This window comes from Mya arenaria, chromosome 14, assembly GCF_026914265.1.
Source record: "Mya arenaria isolate MELC-2E11 chromosome 14, ASM2691426v1".
Classification (NCBI taxonomy): Eukaryota; Metazoa; Mollusca; class Bivalvia; order Myida; family Myidae; genus Mya; species Mya arenaria.
Genome location: NC_069135.1, coordinates 49531 through 72948, shown reverse-complemented (window position 1 = coordinate 72948; position 23418 = coordinate 49531). Strand labels below are relative to the sequence as shown.

At 34.3% G+C, this 23418-nt stretch overlaps 1 protein-coding gene across 1 annotated transcript in view; it reads left to right on the top strand.

The window, feature by feature from the left end:
- Positions 1 to 13594, top strand: part of LOC128218531 (histamine H1 receptor-like) — a 60443-nt gene extending 46849 nt beyond the window's left edge. Inside the window, exon 2 of the mRNA XM_052926217.1 lies at positions 11675 to 13594. Coding sequence (XP_052782177.1) covers positions 11675 to 13255 — 1581 coding nt within the window. The 3' untranslated portion in view covers positions 13256 to 13594. The remainder of the gene's footprint in view (positions 1 to 11674) is intronic.
- The last annotated feature ends 9824 nt before the right edge of the window (positions 13595 to 23418 follow it).

Below are 23418 nucleotides of genomic sequence, written 5' to 3'. Positions count from 1 at the left end.
GATATGTACGACTGTTTTATTCTGCGATACCTCTCTTGGTATACCCTAGTTCTTAGAACACCTGCGACTTAACGCTAAAAGCTGTCTATTCACATATATCAAGTATACACACTGTAGGTTAAGCCGCTATTTGCCAGTACTTGTAACAATAAAGTTCAGTTTATTGCTTTCTTTCTGATCCACGAAACATTCCAGGGAAAGCAATATAGCCGAGAAAATGTATGAAATTATGTCGTGTAAGACAATTTTATGACAAGTTGAGACGTTTACAGAGAATTCCCGCGGAAATACTTATACCAGACACAAGACTACCTAATTGCTTTTGTAGGAGTTTATCAACATTTTAATGTGTCTTAATATCCAATCACATGAGTGAAAAACCACAGTTTTATTATTCATCAAACCATTAGAAATCGAATACTTTTGCATTAAAAAAATAACCTATTCCATACAAACACTAGTATGAAAATAAATAATTTGTTATAATATCATTTGCAAAAGGTTTTTTCAGATAAAACCACATTTTGGTGATTTTTAGTAACGCTTTCAATATTTAAGTTGAATTGACATTAGTTGATTTACCGACATAGCATTGAAACTGGTATAAGCCGTCAAACGTTTTCATATCCCATCAACCTTACAAAAATACTTTTTCCATTTTTTCTTGTTTAGTTTATTCCTTCAGAATAATTTCATGTGTTTCATGAGTATCTGACTTTTGGGGACATTTTAGCGGATAAAGCTTTGTCGCTTAGATAGTTTTTAGACTGCAAATGTCACTCAATCAGTAAAAATGCTAGCCTATTTTAGAGAAGATAAATAAATGGGATTATGTTAGCATATTTTATAAAATATAAAAGGTGAGATTGTGTTAGCCTATTTTTAAGATGATAAATAGATGAGATTACGTAGGCCTATTTTAAAGAAGATAAAAAGATGAGATTATGTTAGCCTTATTAAAAGAAGATAAATATATGATTTTTTGTTAGCCTATTCTCAAAAAGATAAATAGATGCGAATATAAATAGCCTAGTATAAAGAAGATAAAGAATTATAGATGAGATATAACTGCCATCTCATTTTGTTATTCAAACGTAAACCTAACTTAAATGATATCATGGGAACCACCGGCTATTCCCAGCATCCAAATATGAAACAATGATTAGTGTTACACATGTTTTAAAGCCTAAAACATTATCTACAGATGTCACATATTAAGACATTAATTAGATTGAACAAATATAAAATATTGTAATCAATGAATGCTTGGCTTAATTTCTTTGAATCTAAAATGAAATTGGAGATTAGCCTAAACTTTATTTAATTTACAAGCACTGTGAGGAAAGTAATATGAACTTACACTTAGTCACTCTCTATGATACTATGGTTGGGCAAGACTTTGGTTTTGTTTTGTCGGGAAAACCCGGAAACAACACTTGTTCCACTTGGTGACCAAACATACGCCTAGGCCGGGAATCGAAAGCTTGCCGCCTTGATGAGAAACAAGTCCGCTAGCTACAGTGCTAACCGGACAAGCGGGAGGTTTTGAAAATGTACTAGATTTCAACCTCACACTTGTCACACTAGAATATGTATATACTAAAATACCTTACACGGTTAAACTTCTGTGTACAGAGCTTCTACTTTATGTTAGAAACAGGTAGTCGTTGCTTATACATGGTGCTGATACAATAAGAAAGACCACTTAAGTCTCCACACAACAAGCTTGCGGAGGGACATGAATAATTAACTGGCTATATATTTAATTCACTATGAAGGCAAATCAGCTGAACATGTTAAACAAACGTCACTAATAGCTGTTGTCCAGCTTTCACCGTAGGCACTTTCGTTCGTGAATATATATATTTCATCATTTGCAATCACTTCTTACAGAGAGTTTAAATAGAAAAGAACATCTTAGTTCTATGAATTAGCTTGAGAATATTGAAATACTCTTGCATTAATGAGACTTTTCAAGCGTCTTGAGGAGTTTCTTAAAATATACAATCCCATCGTTTCCTGCTGATAATGGTATTGTTGCAAATGTCATGATAATGTGAGAATGACGGTTAATCATGTTAAATGAAACGTTAGAATGTCTGTCCACTTGGCTTAATAGCAGTCTCTCGAACGGAGCTAAGGACGCTGGAATAAAATATCACCGGTTTAGAAAGCGCCTTCCAGTTTTATGTTTGGCTTGGTAGGCTGAGGTAAAAGTACGCTTGATTGATGAAAATATTGTCAACTTGGGGATTAGACAGCTTTCCGGTGCAGACAAAGAATCATTTCAATCTTTCGGAAACGTTTGTTTTACATGTTAACAACTATGTAAGCAGATAAAGTTTGTTACGACCGTTGCAATGATCGAATAACCGATTTACCAGTGGCAATAATAGCTTTAATTTCAGTGTTATAGCAAATCTTGTAAATAAAGGAAGGGCCAAATTACTAGTATTAGATTCAATCACCTCTTGATTAAATTTTATCACAGCAGACGAACTTGAACGCGATAACGACCTGGAATTGAATTTAATACGAGTGAGGAAAATGATGATCACAGGGGGAAATGCCATTTCTTTCATTTAATCGAATCTCGAGAAATTTGCATGTTTTGTCACTGTTAATGAAGTAGTAAGTTTTAGTTAAAAAGTACATAGTAAAGCCATTACCATTTATTTCGCAGAAAATTAACTTCGAAGGGTCATCGCCCTACATAATAAAAGGTTAGATTATACTAAATCACGATTCTATAGCCCTCAATGCTGAACATTGAATATTGGCACGCAATTTACACAGTGACAGAGCAATGAGTATTCACATGAACCATTTATCGCCTTAAAACGTAACCCTCTTATTTTACCAAAAAATGAAAACTAGTAAAAAAGCTTTACAAAAAAAGAAAATTTAATAAAAACATATACCCTATGGTACTTTTCTCACAATTTTGCAGAGAAAACATTGTTTATTATTAAAAATGCACTATGACAATGACGTTCAATGATTAGGCAAGATAGTGTGCCGCAACTCGAGGGGGCTGGTGATCAATTATACATTCGCCCAAAGCTTAACTATTCGGCGATATCCGGTAATCACAAATTAGTTGAACTTATTTCTTAACTGAAGTCGATTCTTAGAATTGCCGTTGTAGATCCTTAGGGCTTTCTAGTATCAGAGGTAACTATTGTTTTTCTCTCAACAAGAAAATAAAAGTGATTAAATCAGTGGTTTTATGACATAAATGTCCAACAAAACGAGAACCCCGTATAGAAATTCCCGTTTTATAACTCGATAAAATAGCAACTTATGAACTATTTATGTGACCTGTTATAGATATTTTACTCTTTGTTATTGCGCATAAAACTCACATGAAGGCTATTTTGCAAAAAGCACTTCAGACTACTACTTTTGAAAAAGATGATATGGTCTTTTTTTCTGAAAATTGTCAACATCACGTTTTAATTATTTCTTGCTATAAGATGACGCGCCAATATTTGACATTTAATTAAAATGTTAAATCAAAGAAATTGGATGCTTTACATCCCATCGACTATTTAGAATGGATCGCAGAGAGGCCAAAATACGAAAAAAGAAGGTTAAAACATATCATCCGGCTCAAATTGTATAACTGGAAATCACTTGAATTGCTGTCCGCAATGCTGTATTTTCTTTCTACAAGTAAGTTAGCCTTCATTGTTGCAGGCAGAATTAACACAATTCGAAAAACATTCATATTAAAGTTTTACATATACAAAGAATAGGGCCACAACAACTTACCGATATGAACTGTTTTACCCGTCACTATTCAATTAAATATGTTAAATTCAACGAGATCGAAATTAGAAAAACGACATAAGCGATAAACGAATATATATGTACTGATACGCTCGGGCACATGCGAAAACTGTTGTTGATGTAAATTTAGTTAACCTTCCTTTTAAATGACTGTATTCGCATTGATTAATGAATACTTTGTTTGTGTATATCTGGGATTTTGCAAATAGTGACTGTACCAAAACTTTTACAAATGCGCTGGCTTGAAAACTGCGCACTAGCATAGTAATTTGATGGAGAGCATGCCATATTCAGTATTTCTTTGTAGCAATCCTCACAAATTTCATATTTGGCATCCTCAGATTAATTGTCTCTTTTTTAAATTTAATGATTTACTGCAATCACAATCTGTGCAACTAAAAGTTCGCTGCAAATGCTCACATTTAATGAATCGTAAAATACTCGTTCTTAAGAGAATTTCACCAAGATAGTTCATTGCATAACATAAAGATTCACAAGTGTTTTTTTATGAAAAGTGGTTTTACGTTTTGTTTTAACTCACTCAACCTGGTAAAGGCTAATCCGTCTGAATATGTTTTTGTCATTAGCGAGTGATGGTTTGCAGGGCTAATCTCTTTCTAAGGAAGGCTACTTTTAGTTGTTAAACTCTAGGACAATTATAGTACTGTGTTGTAAGTTTAAGGTGTCTTCATAGCTTTTCTAAATGTCGTTTGAATGTATAGAAAATGCGATGTGTTGTGGTGGATGCAAAATGTCGCTGAAGATCTAGTAGACTATCGTCAATCGATCGAAAGTCAATGCTTTCGTCTTCTCTAGAGTTTTAAAAAGGTTGAATTACTTTTAACGGGAGGCAGATGTAATTTTGTCTTTTTCGGAGCTGGGGGGGGGGGGGGGGTGAAATTGCTTACAACAAACGCAAAAACCTTACATAGACTTTAGTACAATTTCTCAAACCCCGAAACCATCTATTTGTTAATGATTGTGCCATGTATAAGTTATTCGGGTTAAGTAGCAGATCATGATCCAACTTGTTTAAAAACCGCCATGAGTTATTTTATAGTATCAAGAGTCGAGCGTAGCAGAATTGTCGAGAAGCACCCCCGACGGACGGGCATCTCGCAAGAGGTGACTCTACAACAAATATACCTACACAAATCTGTTAGTTAATTATATGCTTATGGGTATATTCACGGCAGCGATTTTCAACTACTCTACTCGGTATAACATAGCGAAGGATATCTGCGAATAGAATGACACATAGAGCATAATGTGATCATATGTCTCTTTAACAAGTTACCTCTTTAAAATTATATCCCAGAGCCCATGTTCAAAACTGTGGGCTCATGAACACTGCAACACTTTCGTTAGCTTTCAACTATTTTTATTCATAACAAATATCATAGTAAATGGAACTAGAATGAAATGTTTTCAGCAACGATTTTAATATCGCATATTGCAAATAATTTATTTCGCTGCATACTTTACCTTCCCTATGCCTTATTGCCAGTAAATATCATAACCGTTAAAGATATTTTATGTTAGATGTTCTCAATGATATTTCAATGTAAGGTAACAAAACAAAGTGTTGGTTTCAAAGCTTTTGAAATCAAGCATTTTTTACTGTACAATTATTGTACTGTATATCACTGTACTTGATTAGAGGTTAACATGTATAAACTAACACTGGATTCTTGAGCCAACTCAAAAGTAAAAGTCTATGGCATTTTGTATATCATTATAAAACATGATGCATGTGAAGCAATTGTTAACCTAACCTTGATCTAATAAATTATTTGATTTAATGGGCTTGAAACGAACATTGGTTTTTAGAATTAGGGATCACCAAATCAGCCCATCTGCCTCTTCATTTGTTAATGAATCACCTCGTTTTTTGTTTATTAAGTTCCTTCCGCAAGGGCAAACCTGTTCAACTAGCTCAACCTGTACAGTATTAGTAATATTATACCTTCTTCGCACGATATTCGTATTTTCTGCTATATAATTAATTATTTATGAACATTTCGTGCCGCTGTTTTCACTAACATTAAAAGGTAAGAAGCTGGCCCCATTTTTTGAAGATATGGGTTTATATGGGTTTTCTTCGTGCAGTTTTAAGGAAATAATGTGTCTTAATAGGAGAGGGGGGAAATGGGGATATAAAACACTTTGAAGGTATTAACATTATATGATGAGTATCTTTTGGTGTGAAGTTTGCCATTTTTAGAGAAGTGTTACAGGAATGTATGACGTGCTAAGTCAGGTTAGGTCATTAACATTATATGATGAGTATCTTTTGGCGTGAAGTTTGCCCTTTTAACAGAAGTGTTACAGGAATGCATGACGTGTAGGTTAGTCAGGTTAGGTCAATGGTTATTTGGCTTTAAAATAAATATTTCTGATGTATCGGTCAAAGTAACACGGTCGGCTACGTTTCTGACATGTTGGTGTATATTCAAGAAATAACGTGGGTGAGACGATATAGAACGTCAAGTTAGGACACGCTTATGAAGGAGTCGTATGTTCCGATGAACAATAGTATTTATACAAGCTTCTAATTTACAATTTATTGTTTTTAATATTAAAATTAAGATCATATTGCAATACAAGCATTCAAAATAATATCTTGTTTAATACAACTTACCTTTAGCTAGGATCAGTTTGCCGTACAGTTCGTTGCATATAAACAAGTTAAAAGAAATGCATATCATAATAGCCTATTCTGATGGAAATCAATCCAACTGTAAAATGAAGTAATGTTGCTTTGATCCTGTGATCAAAACGAAATTCCTCTTTGATAAAATGAAATTGAAAGAACATGGAGAAGTCCGACGGCAAACAAGGAAAAGCCCGACGGCCAACAAAGAGAAGTCCGAAAGCCAACATGGAGAAGCCCGACGGCCAACAAACAAAGCCCGACAGCCCACAAACCAAGCCCGAAGGCCAACAAGGAGAAGCCCGGTGGCCAAAAAAGAAGCCCGACGGCCAACAAGGAGATGCCCGACGGCTTACAAGGAGACATCCGACGGCAAACAGAAGGACGCTCGACGGCCAACAAGCAGTCGCTCGACGGCCAACAAAGAAACGCTCGACGGCCAACAAAGAGAAGCCCGACGGCCAACAAAGAGACGTTTGACGGCCAACAAGGAGACGCTCGACGGCCAACAAGGAGAAGCCCGACGGCTAACAAGGATTTGCCCGACGGCTAACAAGGAGAAGCCCGACAGCCAACAAAAAACCCTGACGCCCAACAAGGAGTAGCCCGACGACCAAGAAATAGAAGCCCAACGGCCAACAAGGAGACGCCCGACGGCCAACAAAAAGAAGCACGACGGCCAACAAGGAGAAGCCCGACGGACAACAAGGAGAAACCTGACGGCCAACAAAGAAAAGCCCGACGCCTAACAAGGAGAAGCCCGAGGGCCGGCTAAACTATGATCTTTTTTAATGTTGCACTGATCAAAGCTTTGCAAAAATTACCAAACCAGACAACAAGCAAGAACCAGAGGCACATATGTTGTAATGTCGTTATAACCGGATGTTAATGATGCATTCTCGGTAAGATTGTTAAAACGGGAGTTTAAACTGTGTTACGCAAACCTCACACTTCTCATACTTCCAATCTGGCGTATTTGAAAGTTTCACATGGCAAGACATAGGAGAATGTCTTTTATCCATTAAAATGAGAGTGTGTTCCTTGCCAAGACGTCATGCTGGTACAATTACGGCGACCAGTTAAATTCTCCTTACAACTGAATTGGAAATGTACAAGAACAGCACAAACATATTCTGTTTCGAATTGGATTGCTGCTGTAATGTTATTAACCAATTAGGAATGGCACAGGGATAGACAAAACAAGCGTCAGTATGTGTATAATGTGTTCTCTTGCAACTTGTGGATACACGTTGAAAGCGTTAAGACCTCTAACTTATTTGAGATGTCATTGTATTAGAAATACAATGTTATTTCCCGTTCTTTTAATTCATTTATAAGTCGAACATGACAAAACATAAGTATAAAATATAGCATCGTTGTTTAAGGGGACAAAATAGAGGTTGCACGCGATTATTAAAAGCATGTTTTAATGCATTTTATCAGGGTGGGGAATCACGTGACTAAATAGAAATTTTCGCATGGGTCACAATCGATGTAAACAAACAAGTAACGTTAATTACTAAATAACTGTTTTGAGTGCAAGGCTATTTCTTAGCTTATAAAAGGCTATGATATTTTCTGCTTTTACACATGTAAACTACTTTGATTTGCTTGTATTTTAATGCACCAGTCAATTGTAACCACGGCCCCACCAGGTCCGGAGGTAAACATGGGATCGCGGGGAAAATGGGCCGTGCTCTTACCTCTCAGGTGGCCCTGCATTGCCGGGTGAATGCGATGACTTTGTTTTCTCGCCGAAAAAAGCGGAGAAAGGGCTGTGGCGTTGTGGTGGAAAATTACCGTTCTTGTAATAGTATTTGACCGCGTTTTAGCCAAGATTTTCCCGGAGATAAACGAGATCTCGCGATAAATATAAAACAGATGGTGCCTCATCCTGATTTTCTCTCAATTTTAAAAAAGTCAGTTTAAAATTACAGGATCTCCCTAGGGTGCGGCGGGCATTGGGCGGGGATTTTACAAGCAATTTGTCCCCATAAGGCGGGGACTTTTACTAAGGATTAGCTTGACCGAAAGTCAAAGTCCCCGCTATTCTCTGGATATGGGGACGTGGTTACAATTGGCTTGTGCATAATGATCCAATCCTTGATCAAATTTTGACCTGACAGAATGTTGTGGAACGATGCAACGCTGATTGTTTGTGCCAAGGTTCGCATTATGAAAAACCCATGTGAACTCAATTTTGAGTTTAATCTTCATTGAACAGTGGAAAATGTGTCAATACATTCCTTTAACTCAAGAATGGAAAAAAAATTTTTTTAAGATAATCGTACAAGTTTTAAGAAAAACTACGTTCATAATAAATATAACCCCTGCTGCTAAAAAAAGGTTAAGACATGTTTTCTACCTGACTCACATTCGCATCGTTTACATCTGTATAAAAACAATTACTTTGATTAATAGTGGATGTTAAAAGAATAAAAATTCAAAAGAGGCAGCATAAAACAGTGTGCAGTAAGCTAAGAATTCATTTTAAACAATATTTCACCTCAGTTTAAAAGCATTTTTCACATCAGGTTGTCGTTTTGTTGGACAGGTTGATACTAAATTTAAACCGCTGTCGGATATAAAACTGTACGTATCGGTAACTCCCCTTCACAAACTAATACTATACATTTGTGAAGGTAATTCAGTGCGTATGAATAATGTATTCGATTAAACTGCATCTTTCAAGCAAGCTTGTTGCGACAAACAATATGCGGTTCAAGGTGAAAATATAGGGCCGGTCAGCAAAAAAACACATCCTTTTTTCACATTTTCAATAAAATAAGTGAGGTTACTCTGTGGTAATAAACAAACGGTCTCTTTTTCACATTTTAAACAATGATTTGATCAGAAACACCAGGTGGTGTGTATGCACATGTCCGCGATAATTCATATTTGTCTGTCATGGTGCACGGCTCTGTTTGATGTTTGTCTCTAGATATCAGTATTGAAAGTTAAAGGCTAAATGTTAAGAATATACATCGTTATGAAGGTCAACCACCGCTCTGTCAAAATATAGATAGGCTGCCTTCAAGTTTACCATTGGAGGCTATGAAACGTTATTTATGGGTGCAAAACGTTTAATGCGTTCCAATATGTTAGATGCAGCATATACAAACGAATCGAAATTATATTTTCTAGTGCAACTATGCTTGTAAGGAGAAAACTCGATTTTTCTTCATTTAATCTCAAGAAATTACCTTTTTTGGTACTTCTAATGGAAAGTAAAGTTCTTTATTTATTTATTTTCGTCGCAGCTCTTTGGGCCTAGTTCGCAACGTGGACTTTAGGGTTTTGATGATAACATATCCATCCTTGTTTTCCTTCTCGACGAATACAGCTGCACCAAAATCCCTATTTTACATATAACATATTGAGACATTTTGTTAATAACTGATGTTTTGTTTTAAATCTTAAATCTATACAAATTATTGACGTCATGGACGCTTTGCGGTTCTGGGCGACTTTTTTAGGTGTCTATTGAATGTCTCATCTCTTCCACTTATTAGACGTCAAACAACCACATTTTGTTTATATTTTTAACAAAACAGTGCCATGTCAACATTTCTCTTTTGTTTGGCGTCTTGCTGTTATACTAGCGTCTGCTTGTCGTAAATACATCGGCGAGCCTGTATTTAGAAAATAGTATTCGCAAATGGCAAATTCCTCATCATTGTTTTATTGCTCACGTCTTCCATCCTAGCTCGAACTTGTCATTGCTAGTCCCTTCTTAATCAGGAGTTAAACATGCACTGATTGAACGACGACCAAACTTTGTTTCCTCATATGAAGTAACAACAACAAAATATGATTTGAATGTATTTATTGATCTATTCATAATGCATCATAAATATCAAGATCAATAATCTAATAATACGTTGTAAATGCAGTTTTCTTTTCAATAAGTCACTTACGTAAAACTTTATTTGGGAAATATATTCCTCTAGATTAACATAGAAATGAGAATTCGTTAATTTCATAAAACTGCAATATAGACATACACATATTACATCCGTCAAGCACGAAGTGTATATGACCGAGCTCAGATGATATTTTTTCTGTATTTATCTGTAAATTGTTAGACACTCCTCTCCTAGAAAGAAGGGTGTGTAAGTGCAAACAATGTCATATGGCACTACAATGAGAACGATGTATGTTATAGTGTTAAGGCAATTATCTGTCTTCAAGATTGTTTTTTAAGAGGTTTGTTGTGTAAGGAAGAATGGCACTAATTAAATCTTCCTTCGCCAAAGCAACCAAACCTATTCATTATGCTTGTGTTTGTTGTTTTTTTTTATATCACAGGGGAAACGTAATAAAAAGATATATTTTATAAGTTAAGTAAAAATGGTATAAGACCAAATGGATTAGTACTGTAATAAATATACTAGTCCTCGTTTTTTGTGCTTTGTATGATTAATATTATAATGTTATTAATAAGGTGATTTTATATTGGCCCAGTTATTTGTCTGAGGTAAGCTGTATTTACCCGAGCCCGAAATATTTTGGTTAAAAATATTCTAATAACTTACCTTAAGTTCACATTGAAGCCGTATCTATCCCTTATTCATTCATGTTGTCTGCTTTTCTAGACTAAACTTTGCTGATTTTGACATGAATCCTAAAAGTGACATTGCACATACTAATGAATATAAGGCACTGTACAGTGTAAGGAAGCATGTATTTCGTCTTAATTTCGCAAATTGTTTGCCAAAACGTCAAATATTTCACTTTCGCCGTCCATTTTGTCGGTTACAAAATCATAATAGTCGTTAAATACAACCTTAATATCAAACCGTACAAAGTGGTTCAAGTATAGAATAGGTTCAACCACAAGTATTCCATATATGTTTATACGATGTACAATATTTTCAAAACACTCGGAAAACGGTAAACAAAATGGCTACCTTTTAAAATATTTTCCAGCATATTTCTTATATTAGGCGTGTTTCGACAGCCAATGAAAATGGTCCATTTCTCAAATCCTATATTAGGCGACTTTTGAAGCCAATCAAAACAGCAGAAACTAATATCAGCCGAGTTTTGTTGATATTGGCCGAGTTTGGTCGATATTGAGTGAGTTTTGGCATATATTGTCTGCAATTGTCTGGTATTGGTACCACGATTGTCCCCGTATCTCACCAAATACGTAATAGTTGATAAATAAAGTGGTATACGACAAAAGAAAAGGCAACGATAAATGCAATTGTACTTGTCTATTTTCAGGTGAGCAATATGTTTATCGTGTCCCTGGCTATCGCAGACTTGATTGTTGGGCTGGTGGTGATGCCAATTAGCACCGTCTATATCTTCACCGATGAGTGGCTGTTTGGAATTGCCGTCTGCCAGATCTGGATAGGCATCGACTACACGGCTAGCACAGCCTCAATCCTGAACCTCTTCATCCTTAGTTTGGATCGATACTGGTCCGTAACCTCTCCTTTGAAATACCTGAGGAAACGTACAAAGAAGAGAGCTGTTTTAATGATAACAGGAGTTTGGTGTTTATCCTCTATGTGGATTGTACCCATTATTGGATGGCATCACTTCTTCTTTGGTGGGGAGAGGAGTGTTCCTTCATCTGTGTGCGATACTGAGTATGCAAAGAATAGTGCTTTTAAGGTTGTGACGGCGTTCTTCAATTTTTACCTTCCGCTAGCGATTATGTATTGCTTATACTGGAAAATATTTCAAGAGATTCGTAAACGGTCTGAACTGGAATTAGGTCAAAGAAATGTTAAAAATTATGCTTCACCTTTAGTAAATAATCAGTCTTGTGTAGACGACATATCCTTTAGTGACAATAATATAGACACACATTTTGACAGTCACAGTCATACCCATATTGAAAACCCACACATTACACACATTCCGATTGAGTTAAGCATATTTAGTATGTCAACGAAACATTCAAACAATCACAGAACACAAAAGACAACGAGGGGCAAAAGGTGCAAAGGATACTTTGTAAAACGGTTCTTAAAATCACCAAGGAAAGATAATCGGTTAAAAGTAATTCAAAATGGAGCGGCCTTAGAACTTCCTTCAACAACGATAAGTCAAAATTGTAAAATAGAATATGTTTACGACGAAAATGTAATTGATGAGGAGACTGAAAAAGTTGAACGGTACTTTTACGAGGAGTTTTCATCCATAAAGCCACAACAACAACCACCACATGCACTTATAATGATGAACAGTAACAACACATCGGCCGATCTATCAACACCAAGCACTCCGAAAAGTTCTAGTTCTAGCACAGAGGACAGACGTACACTAGCAAATAAGACAGCGAACTATTCCCTGATAAGTGGTCTACGGCGTATAAGGGAGGCCGAATCCATAATTGACACGACATGCACTGCTACAAGCAACTCCAAGACAAGTGGAAGTAGTAGAAATCAGTTTGTGTTCCGCGATGAAAGGAGTAGACGGCATTCCACAAATGTGTTCAATATCAAAAACAGGATTAAAAACATACGGCAAAGTTCTGCTTTGACAAAAGAAATCAAAGCGGCTCGGCAACTTGGAGTAATAATGGGTGCTTTCACGCTTTGCTTTCTTCCATATTTTATTCTGTTCCTTGTTGTTGCATTTTGCGATGGATGCATAGATCAAGGGTTACTTCTTGCAATGACCTGGGTTGGCTACCTCAATTCTACACTGAATCCCTTCCTGTACCCACTGTGTAACGCCAACTTTAGGCGTAAGTTTAGAATGATGCTTGGAATGAGGTCCAAACGTTCGAGATTTAGAAGAAAGAACGGACATGAAAGAAACAGCATGTCCACAGCACGTTATGACTAACCATGAATACAAAATCAAAAATAATTACGTTTTATTTGTTACATTCTCCATTGATGAAAAGCCAATAATTGAAAGTTCTGTATATACAAATTATGTTAATTCTTGACTAAAATGCCTTCATTCGATTGTTAATATTCATATATGATTATCAATTGCAATATGCTTTATCGTGTTTATTTCAAATATGGATTCCTTTATGTGTGTACAAACAGTGATTATTTACATTTCTTTTACGATTATAAAATGGACAAGAAATTGAAACCTGATTGATTTAAAAGTGTTCGCTGAAAAACATATCGAACTTGATTGTGTATGTTTAGTGCGAATATACATATTTCATTAAAACAACACCTGGATCTATATTTTCAGTTATAAAAAAGTAAAATTGCGATCAATTGCATACAATTTTGCTAGGTCGGTCTATGAGAGATTCTTTGTAAACTCATATTATATCCAAAGAGTAAAATTATCATTCTCGGTTTGACAACTTTCGAAAAATGTATCACCGGATTTATAAAAGAAAAAATACTACTGGACCGTTGACAAATGATTGTCTTATTTTTAAAACGTGCAAACATAGTTAAAGAAACGTATGTTACACATGGCTGCATGGTTCATATTCATAACTAAACAGATCAAGTAAACAAGGATATAAAAACCATCAAAGGTCGAGATTAATAACGAATTCCAAACGCGTTTTTACGGACAGCAGCAAAAGAAATAGGTGAACAATAACAAAAACAAAAACAACAACATTATTCACAGACACGGTACGTACAAATTATATACTAAAAGTAGGTCGATATGACTGTTGGGTTTTTTTATACAAAAAAATATATGTGTTGTAATATGTATTTAAATCGTCGTAAATGTTAAATATTGTTACTACAAATGTTCAGCTCAAAGCACATTCAAGAAAGTTATTTTGTTTATAAATTCGAATGTCCAGGCATGACCAAAGTTCTATACTATAAGTTTACGATAAATATAAATTAAAACAAGTACCTTCAAAGTAATATCTGGTTTACGTATAGCAGCGGTCCGTTACTATATACAAATAGATAAGTGTCTAAGAAATCTGCTTCCCCGTTAGAATCACAACAGTGCACTCTAAAAGTAGGGTTTCCACTGATTTGCAATATGTCCTTACTTTCTGTTTCAATAGCTCTTAAATGAAATCACACTATATTCTATGAAGGTCAGAGTTAAGAGTTCAGAATGTCTGTTTGCGTTTATACCCTTAAACCTAATAAATATAAGCATATCGATAAGCGATTTCTCTCTTACTCTTTATGGTGTGCTTAAATGTCACTATAAAATGAACTGTTCTTACATCAATACATACTCATATATATATATATTTTTAAACTTTTGTATTTTCATTTTTAGTATTTGCATGAATGACATGTGTAGAAGCATACCAGTGTTCCCAAGCTTATATCGACGGTCGGTGTCAACAAGGAGCTATCGTTAAAAATGAAGTGGAAAATATAAAAATGCCTTACCATATCAAAAGCTTTTTGGTAAGAATGCGGACAGGAGAACTGAGTGCGCGTTTTTTTTAAACGAGAAGAAGATTGTCCCAGTACTACAGTACATAGTTAATGGAAGGCGAGTGAAATGGGTAACATATGAGTGAAATAAGCAGTTATAAAAAAACAGTTACATATACACTTGGCACTAATTTATTCTAATTCTAATTAAAATTTTATTTATAAACAACGAAATTCCAAGAATATTCACAACAATAAAGTGGGGTTTTAACAACACCCGTTCAAACATTTGTCAACAACATAGCTTTCGCGAGCAGATTACCATATATTCACTTAAATATGTTGTAAATTATGCTCTGTATATTTACTCTCATTCAATGGCCCCACTATATCAATGCCCTTCCTGTTGAAATGTACTGTCACCATAGCTTCCGGATTTGATGTTTTTATCTTTAGTGGACACAGGTTTTATCACCAGGCCTCAGCTCCATCCATTTTATTTGATGTGATTCAGTAATTATTTAGTATTTTATCAAAACAATTCGCTTGATTTGCCCTCCCTGTAGTATTTAGTGGCTCCTAAGGACTGTCAAGTTAATTTCGCAAAACCAAACCGGATAAATGTTGCTTGTGACTGTTAAAATTACGTTTACGTGACAAACTACTGGACGGTCATATGTTATTTTAACCATTATTGCGTGTAATAAACTCGCTTCATTTAATGGGGTCACAAATAAACGAGGGACAATGTACTTTTGTTTTGTGCCACTTTTTAATGCTGACGAACGCTGTTATGCACGCATATCTGCATGTATAAACTCAGTTGCCTTCAAAGTCAAGTATATTCAATGAAAATAACTTCTAAACATCAACATTATCCCATTTATTACTAACTTCGTCATACACTAATATCTTGTCAATTTTGAAAATAACATTAAGGAGAAATTCTATTTATTTTTTATCTTATTAGAAGAAGCAACTATTCTGATTTTGTGGAAGAGAAATCCAAAATGTCTATAATATGTTGACTATTCAATACAATAAATAGGAAATATACGTTGAAAGTACCGGCTTTAGACTTTTAAACCATATCCTTGTTCGTTGTAAAACCAATTGTATTTGTAGTATTGTAGCAGGTAAACCATTTGAATGCTTTTTTTTGTTTTTGTTTTTGTTTTGTTAATTTACACGTATCAATCTTATAAGGGATAACACTACTTTCCGCAAATTCAATTCCGTAAGCTTTCTTTTCATTTATTGAGTAGCTTATATAACAATAGTGTTTCTGAGACACAATTCACGTGTTAGAATCACATACCGGACAACTTTCATTTACCGAAAAGTGATTGAGAAGCCATGAACAACCTATAAAAGAGGCTCGATACATATTATTATCCCCAAGATACAACAGATAGACCAGATGCCCGGTAAAACTACTATAAATGGTTAATCGTCATGCCAGGATATCGCGAACATCTCGGAGCATGTGCGTACGCCATAACGATAAAGGACTTGCAGTATGTACAACATTTTATGCCGTTTCTCAAATCGAATTGAATAAATTAATCTGGTTTGTAGCACTGTGGCCTTAGAGAAATAAATGAAATACAATCACGTTTCTATTTACGATTATACTGAAATGTTCTAAAAGATCATAAACAGTTAAATAACATTTTGATATTTTTCACTGTTTTCAAATTTTTAGCCAGCTCTCAATTTCAAATTAAACGTCAGCGCGCACAGGGCTGGGACTCATATTTAACGACGTCATTTCCAAAATGACGTTACGTTCTCTGACAAACTATAGTAAACTGTCAATCACACTCCTTTTAAGGCATATAGTAAAGAGAAAGAATGTTTGCTTAAAGTGTCAGATTAAATTGCAAAATATTTCACCTCGTGAACACAAGAAATAAATATTAAACGCGTGCCTGTGCCATTCGTAATGTACAGCTTTTGGTGTTAAGTCCTTTTTCTTCTCAATTTAGTACTAGATGGCACACGTATGTCAGATATAAGCAAGTATGATAAACATATGTTTCAGATGAATAAATTAATATAGCTATATAATGTCACTGTATTACAATTTTGCTTCATAGCAGACTTCTACTGGGTTGCTTATTCTAGCTCCATATTGAAATATAATGCTAGACTATAGAATCTTCGCAATAAATTCATTAAATTGATATCAACACAATTCACGTATCCTTGCATTCACAGCTGCACAATTTACATGAAACAATGGTTAATTGCAAGACTGGCACACAACTGGACACATTATAATTTAACCATGGGTTTCTAATGCTAGGTAATTTAACGCTTTGCGGTCATTATCCGTCGGAATTAAAACTTTGATTCGATTTTGGGGATTTATTTTTTTAAAGTCAAATCTTGCTGATTGAGGCTTATCTTCCTTTAAATAAAACCTTTACAAAATTTATGTTTATAACGCTTACATCAAAATGTCTGTTTTTCTTATCAAGCTTAGAATATACTTATGCCAGATTTGATAATAACGACAACAAACTTCATGTTGTTTTTATATATTTTATCGCCTAGGAAAAAGCACACATTTAATATCATCTATCAAGTATTTGTTCTTAATATGGTTTCAGTTGGAACAAGTGAATTTTATTCAAACAAAAACGACCAACAACTTCTACAATATAATTAAATAAACCAGGTTGGAAACTAAATTCATCATGAAAAAAGCCTCCTATTGAAGAACTGAATTGATCCCAACATACTTTACATGAACAAAATTCTATCGAATTCGGTAAAAATATACTCGAATTATATTCTTAATAAGCTCAAAAAGTTTTGATAGCAGATGTAAATATTCCAAATTAAACCATTCCTAACATTTGGAAAGATACTCTTAGATTAAATGTATATAAAAAGTTTAAAATATAAAACTACTTAAAAAAATCCCCAAAACAAACCTCTCAAGTCAGAGCAAATATATCAAATTTAGATTAGGCCATTTTATGAAAGGCCATACATTCTTGGTTGTTGGCATAAACGGCTACGCAAGCAAATTTGCAGGAAGGCTTGGTATTATTTGATTCATAAAACCATTGTGGGAAATACAATCGAACAGTTTAACCTATATTTTATTTTATTATTTTAAACGATATTGCAAAATATTTACACAAATTTTGAATATATAAACTTTGAAATTGAAAAATAGTCCTTTATATATTAATTGCATTGACGTGGAAAACTGTAGACTGTTTTATGTCCAGCTATGTCAATATTTTGGAGAGCTATACATGAATAATGTGATATTCAGAAAGCCATAGTAGTGTTTTTATTGTTCGAGCAATTACTCAAAATATCTAATATTTTAGCACAAATGTTAAATTGTTTTTGTAATACTTTTTGTATATTTTGAAAGAAGTTTCTGCCTTGTGACATAACTAATGGGTTATTAAATTACATTAAAGTAAGCCAGTCTTATTCCGAAAACTGAAATATTTCATATGAAATTATTAATAGCCGATTTAGAAACCGGCGGTGTATCAATTTTAAACCAAATGTGGTCGATAAGCGAATTTTATATTTGTTATCACAGAATGTCTAACATTCTAATACTTAAACGCATAGATTTGATTGTTTCACATCTAAAATACACAATTATTATAGTTAATCAAGTAAACAATCTTCCGCAACCTACCATTTCTTTTTTACTTGTATACCCTATATCATGCACAAGGGCATCACCTATTCGAGCAATTGTTTGTTTATAGGCCTTTAAATGCTAATGTTTGGATCACAAAACGCCACGGACCTGACAAACTGAACAATTTTCGATCACCCCCCCCCCACTCTTCCCGGTCGTTACGTTTCTCTCTCTTTGGTTACTTTCATTCATACTTCAAACGTATTTTACCACCTACTACTTCAAATATCTGTCATTCATCTTTCACCTAATCAATCTTATAACGAATAACATAACTCTACAAATAGTAACAACAATTACACCGTTACAAGCAGCTTGAAAGAGTCGAAGAAGCAAGGCATAGTATCAGTTTATAAGCTTTCTTCTCAATTCTGTCAAAATTATATTGTTTTGTGCAAATATATAAATTGTTTTTCTAACATGTATTATAACCCATTTATTACTGGTTAAGATGGTTATGATTGAACTTTGTGTATCTTTAAAATGCTCTTTTGAAGAAAATATAATAATACTTTATCTAAAGGTTAGTGACCCATTTGGTCGTGTAAGCTGCACAACAAGAATTAATTTGCCCATGTTTGCCAATCATGACAAAGAAGTTTACATCCAAACATAAAATACTGTTATTGCTATACAGTTTGGATTTTTCCCCAGCAGGATACAAATTAAACAAAGTGAACAACATCCAAAATGTACTCCTTCCTTTGCTAGGGATTTAGCAAACCTAAACGTAATCATTTATATTTAATCGATCTGCGTTGATTGGTATGATGAATGTCTCGTGTGTGTGAGAGGCCATAGCCATGTGATGATATACAAGGTTTTCGTTAAATTATATTTTCCATTGTATCATTTCGACATGTTTTGCTTCTTTGATGTGCCTTCAAAAAAGTAGTTTGAGTGTTACTGTAGATTAATTCAAAATATTTATTGAACAACTTATCCTTCATATTTTCGAATCCCAAAACTATGAAGAATCTAATTAATATACCTTTAGAACATTGATATATCTGCTAATTACAAGCTTTTAGTAAACTGCATAGCGATTCAAGGTATACCAAGTAAAACATAATTTCTGGGGCTTAATCCGATTAGATTGTCTGAATATGTTTGTTATTTGCTATCATTCATGCTAATAACACCAATCTTAAATACAAATTGAATAACTTCCGGAAACATATATCGCTAATAAATCGCAAACGTTGATTTACAGCCAACTGGGGTACATAAACAAACATGTATTCTCTAAAACCAATCAAAAATCAATGAAAGTCATTACGATGATACATTTCTTCGACGAAATTATTTTATTTTAGGTAAAGGTTATACGTTTAAATGATAGTTAAAGTTTGTATTGAATTGAGGGATTTATCATAATTAGGTATGAAATAATATTAAACCATATCAGAAATATCCTTTTAAGATCGAGCTTTCGATAAATGAAATATCTTTAAATACTGAATATTTTATTTTCAAACGATGAAGAACAACAAAACCCCGTGAACGTCTCTGACATCTCATGTAACGCTAATAAATATAACCCCTGTTCAATCTTAATATAATCTAGATTCCTTTGACCTATTTATCCAAAATAAAACTTTACCGTTGGAAATTTACTTTTACACTATATATTAAATGAGCATACACCTTCGTAAATATGTTAATTAAGTCATCTTAAAGATTAACTGCATTAAAAGAAGAATGTTAGAAGTATGTAACTTTCACTTTTGGTAACAAGAGAATGAACAAGTCGGAAAATGGAGCGAATAAAAGTAAAGGATTTCACACATTATGATTTATTTAAGTAAATATAAGTAATATTTCTAGAAAAATCATATGGCTATTTTCTAACAAGCAAAAAGATGTCCCTTTAAAATCTATATTCAGGATCTGCGTTCAGAAGTTGTGGTTACTTATTACCGCGTCAAAGACACACGGGTAACTCTGTCCTGTAGATAAATATTATTTGTTCTATTATCCAACGCCAGCTTTGTATATTATTTTTTTAATAATTGTCGACTTTTCGTTTGTGTCCTGGAACGGTCAGTCGAAATATTTTCGAGAATCACTATCAAATTAACATAACCTTACATCACAATTTTTGAGCTTTATCTAAAGACAATCAATTTGATATAAATCTTTGACAAAAAGGGGTTTTGAAATACTTCACATGGATATTGGCAAAAGGTGCCGTGTTGGACATACTAAAATATAATAAATAACGAAAACAATTCACGTTTTAATTAACATCGAATAGATTATTTAAAGTTATAACTACATTAAAGGAATGTGCCAACCATATGACTGAACATTAAAGTAAACAAGCTAGCGATTCACATTTTCCAGCCAATCAAAATGAAATGAAGTTTACTATTATACCGGTAAAATGTGAAAAGTGACAATCACTTTTGACATGCCAACACACGTCTTAATATAAGGAGTTAAAGTGTAACTAATCTGGTTGGATTTTTTCAAATGTCTAATCACCTTTAGTTTAGTATGCCCCTTCACAACAACACATATTCGACTACGATTTCCTTAACAAGGTATCCACTGCTTTTTTAAGCTACGACGTGGCTTTATATGTTCCCGGTCACAAGAACAACTCCCAATACACTAGCTGATTGATAATGCTAATTGACAAACTTCAAAAGTCCAACATTGGACTGATCGAAAATAGATGCAGAAGAAAATGCATATGATAGCCTCTCAGGTTATCAATTTTAACTAGAATCCCTGTCACATATCAACAGACTCGTGATAAGGTGCAAGAACAACTTTCGAGGAAATATTGGTGGCCGCGGGGATGCCGTTGCTATCATGCGGACGCCGTGGCGCTCTTTCTAAAGCGAATAGGGAGCCTTTAGCGCGGATTTAACAATCACCGATGTGAGTGAATTTCCTTAAAATAAGATAAGTCTACAATCAATGGAGGGTGAGTTAACGGAGAAATATATAAGCCAGTAAACAAAAGTTCCAAACTGAGTTATACATACGAAAACACCATTGAGGTATGAAAATCACATTCATAAGAACGGAGAAAAGCAATGTGATTTTTATTCCGGGCCGGCAACTATGCAAACCTTGTCGCCAATACTGATACATTCTCTACCTGGAATAGCGCTTAACTATTCGATGCTGTGGTAAAATGAGGTTGATCTAAGTTGCTAAATGCGAATTTCATGCATACCGACACAATCAATGATAGGGTTTTACAAATGTACTTCCGGTGCTTCCGGATAATATATTTATATCTTTGGTAGAGACAAGTTTTATCATCTGGCAATCTCAGCTTCATCTATTTCATTAAGTATTTAATTTGTACTTATAGGATTCCATCAAAACAAATCGCTTGTTTTACCCTTTCTGCAGGAATAAGTGGCCACAGAGGACTGTCTGGTCAATTTAGGCAAACCAATCAGAGGATAAATTTTGCTGATCCATGAGCTAAGTCCATTAGATTGACGTGACTGCGTCGAAAATTGTGCGTTTTTAAAGAACACATAGGTAACAAACTGATGGGTCTCCACATGGGTTTTTAAACCATTATTTCATTTTATAAAGTTTGTTTATTGAAATTATTGGCTACTGAGTACGTTTCTGTAGTTTTTCATACAAATTTTGGTCGCAAAAACGGTTTGCAATGGGTTTGTTTGGTTGCTGATATGTAATAAAGTATACAAAAGTTAAAAGTTAAAACATACTTTACTTGAAAGACTCACTCACTTGTCATGAAAGTTTACAACTTCTTTGTAAATACAAACATATAATAAGTGTTTATAGCTCCAGTGTCACTAGCGAATACATAATAAAAGAAAATAATGAGTATTTAACTATGATAGAGTCTCATATATTATCTTATAATATCCCGACGCCCACACGATTCTTTATTAAAAAGAAATGAATGGGAAATACCAACGAAATACCAACTGGCGGAGCATTTCGTTTTGCAAGCAGTACCTAAATAGTTGCCGGATTAGACTGGCGAAATAACTAGGAAAATACTGTACATTTGAAATCATATTTCTCATAAAGAAATTCAGCGCCTGTTTCTTAAATAAATGTTAGGCAAGTTCTTTTGAATGAAAATTATCTATGTTGTTCATTGAAACATCGCAGATAGGTACTCGCTCATATTTTCGTTAAGTTCACTTGTTTGAGTATGATAAAATAAAGTGTGGCAACTCATTATATGTGTTACATTTAGGATAATAATGGCTGGAACACTTCAGTAAGTGTTGATTATACTACAATATCATTTTTGAAGAGCACAATTTTCAAAATAGCGTCCGATGGCTTATTGTGGTTTAAACACTGCTTCAAACCATTTAATTTACTTTTCTGTTTTGACTTGTTTACCCGCTCTCATTTCAAACGCTGGGACACAATTTCAACAACGTCATTATAAAGTGACACGACTATCGAATACAACTTGCACACGAACCTCACGTTCGTTGTGAAATATCTTTGAATTATATACTTAATTATCTTATGTTTATACTCTTTTTCATTTTTCTGTTACCTCTTACCTCCTTTTAAAGATCAGTTCTTCCTTTAAAACATTCGGCTGTAAAAATGCGTTATTTTTTAATAATTAGCGAATGGATAACAGGTATTTACGACAAACGGATAACCAGCTCTCTTCCCATTTATTGACTTAATTATTGAAAACTAGTGTTTCATATGATACAATTCTCGTGCTAGAATCACATTGCGGAGAGCATTTAAGTCCCGATGCGTGATATAGAACCATCTACAAGCTATATTCTTGACTTGTTACAGACTGATATTTCCCGCGATATATCAGGCAGACCACTAGCCTTAAATAACTTAACAATTCTGAGCACATGTTCACACCATAAGTACAACAGCATTGCATAATCTATAGCATTCCGTGCGGTTTGTCAATTGGCTTTGTAATGTGCCAGCTGGATTGTGCTGGTTTTGAATTGAAATAAAAACAAGACATAGCTGCTAACTCATATTTC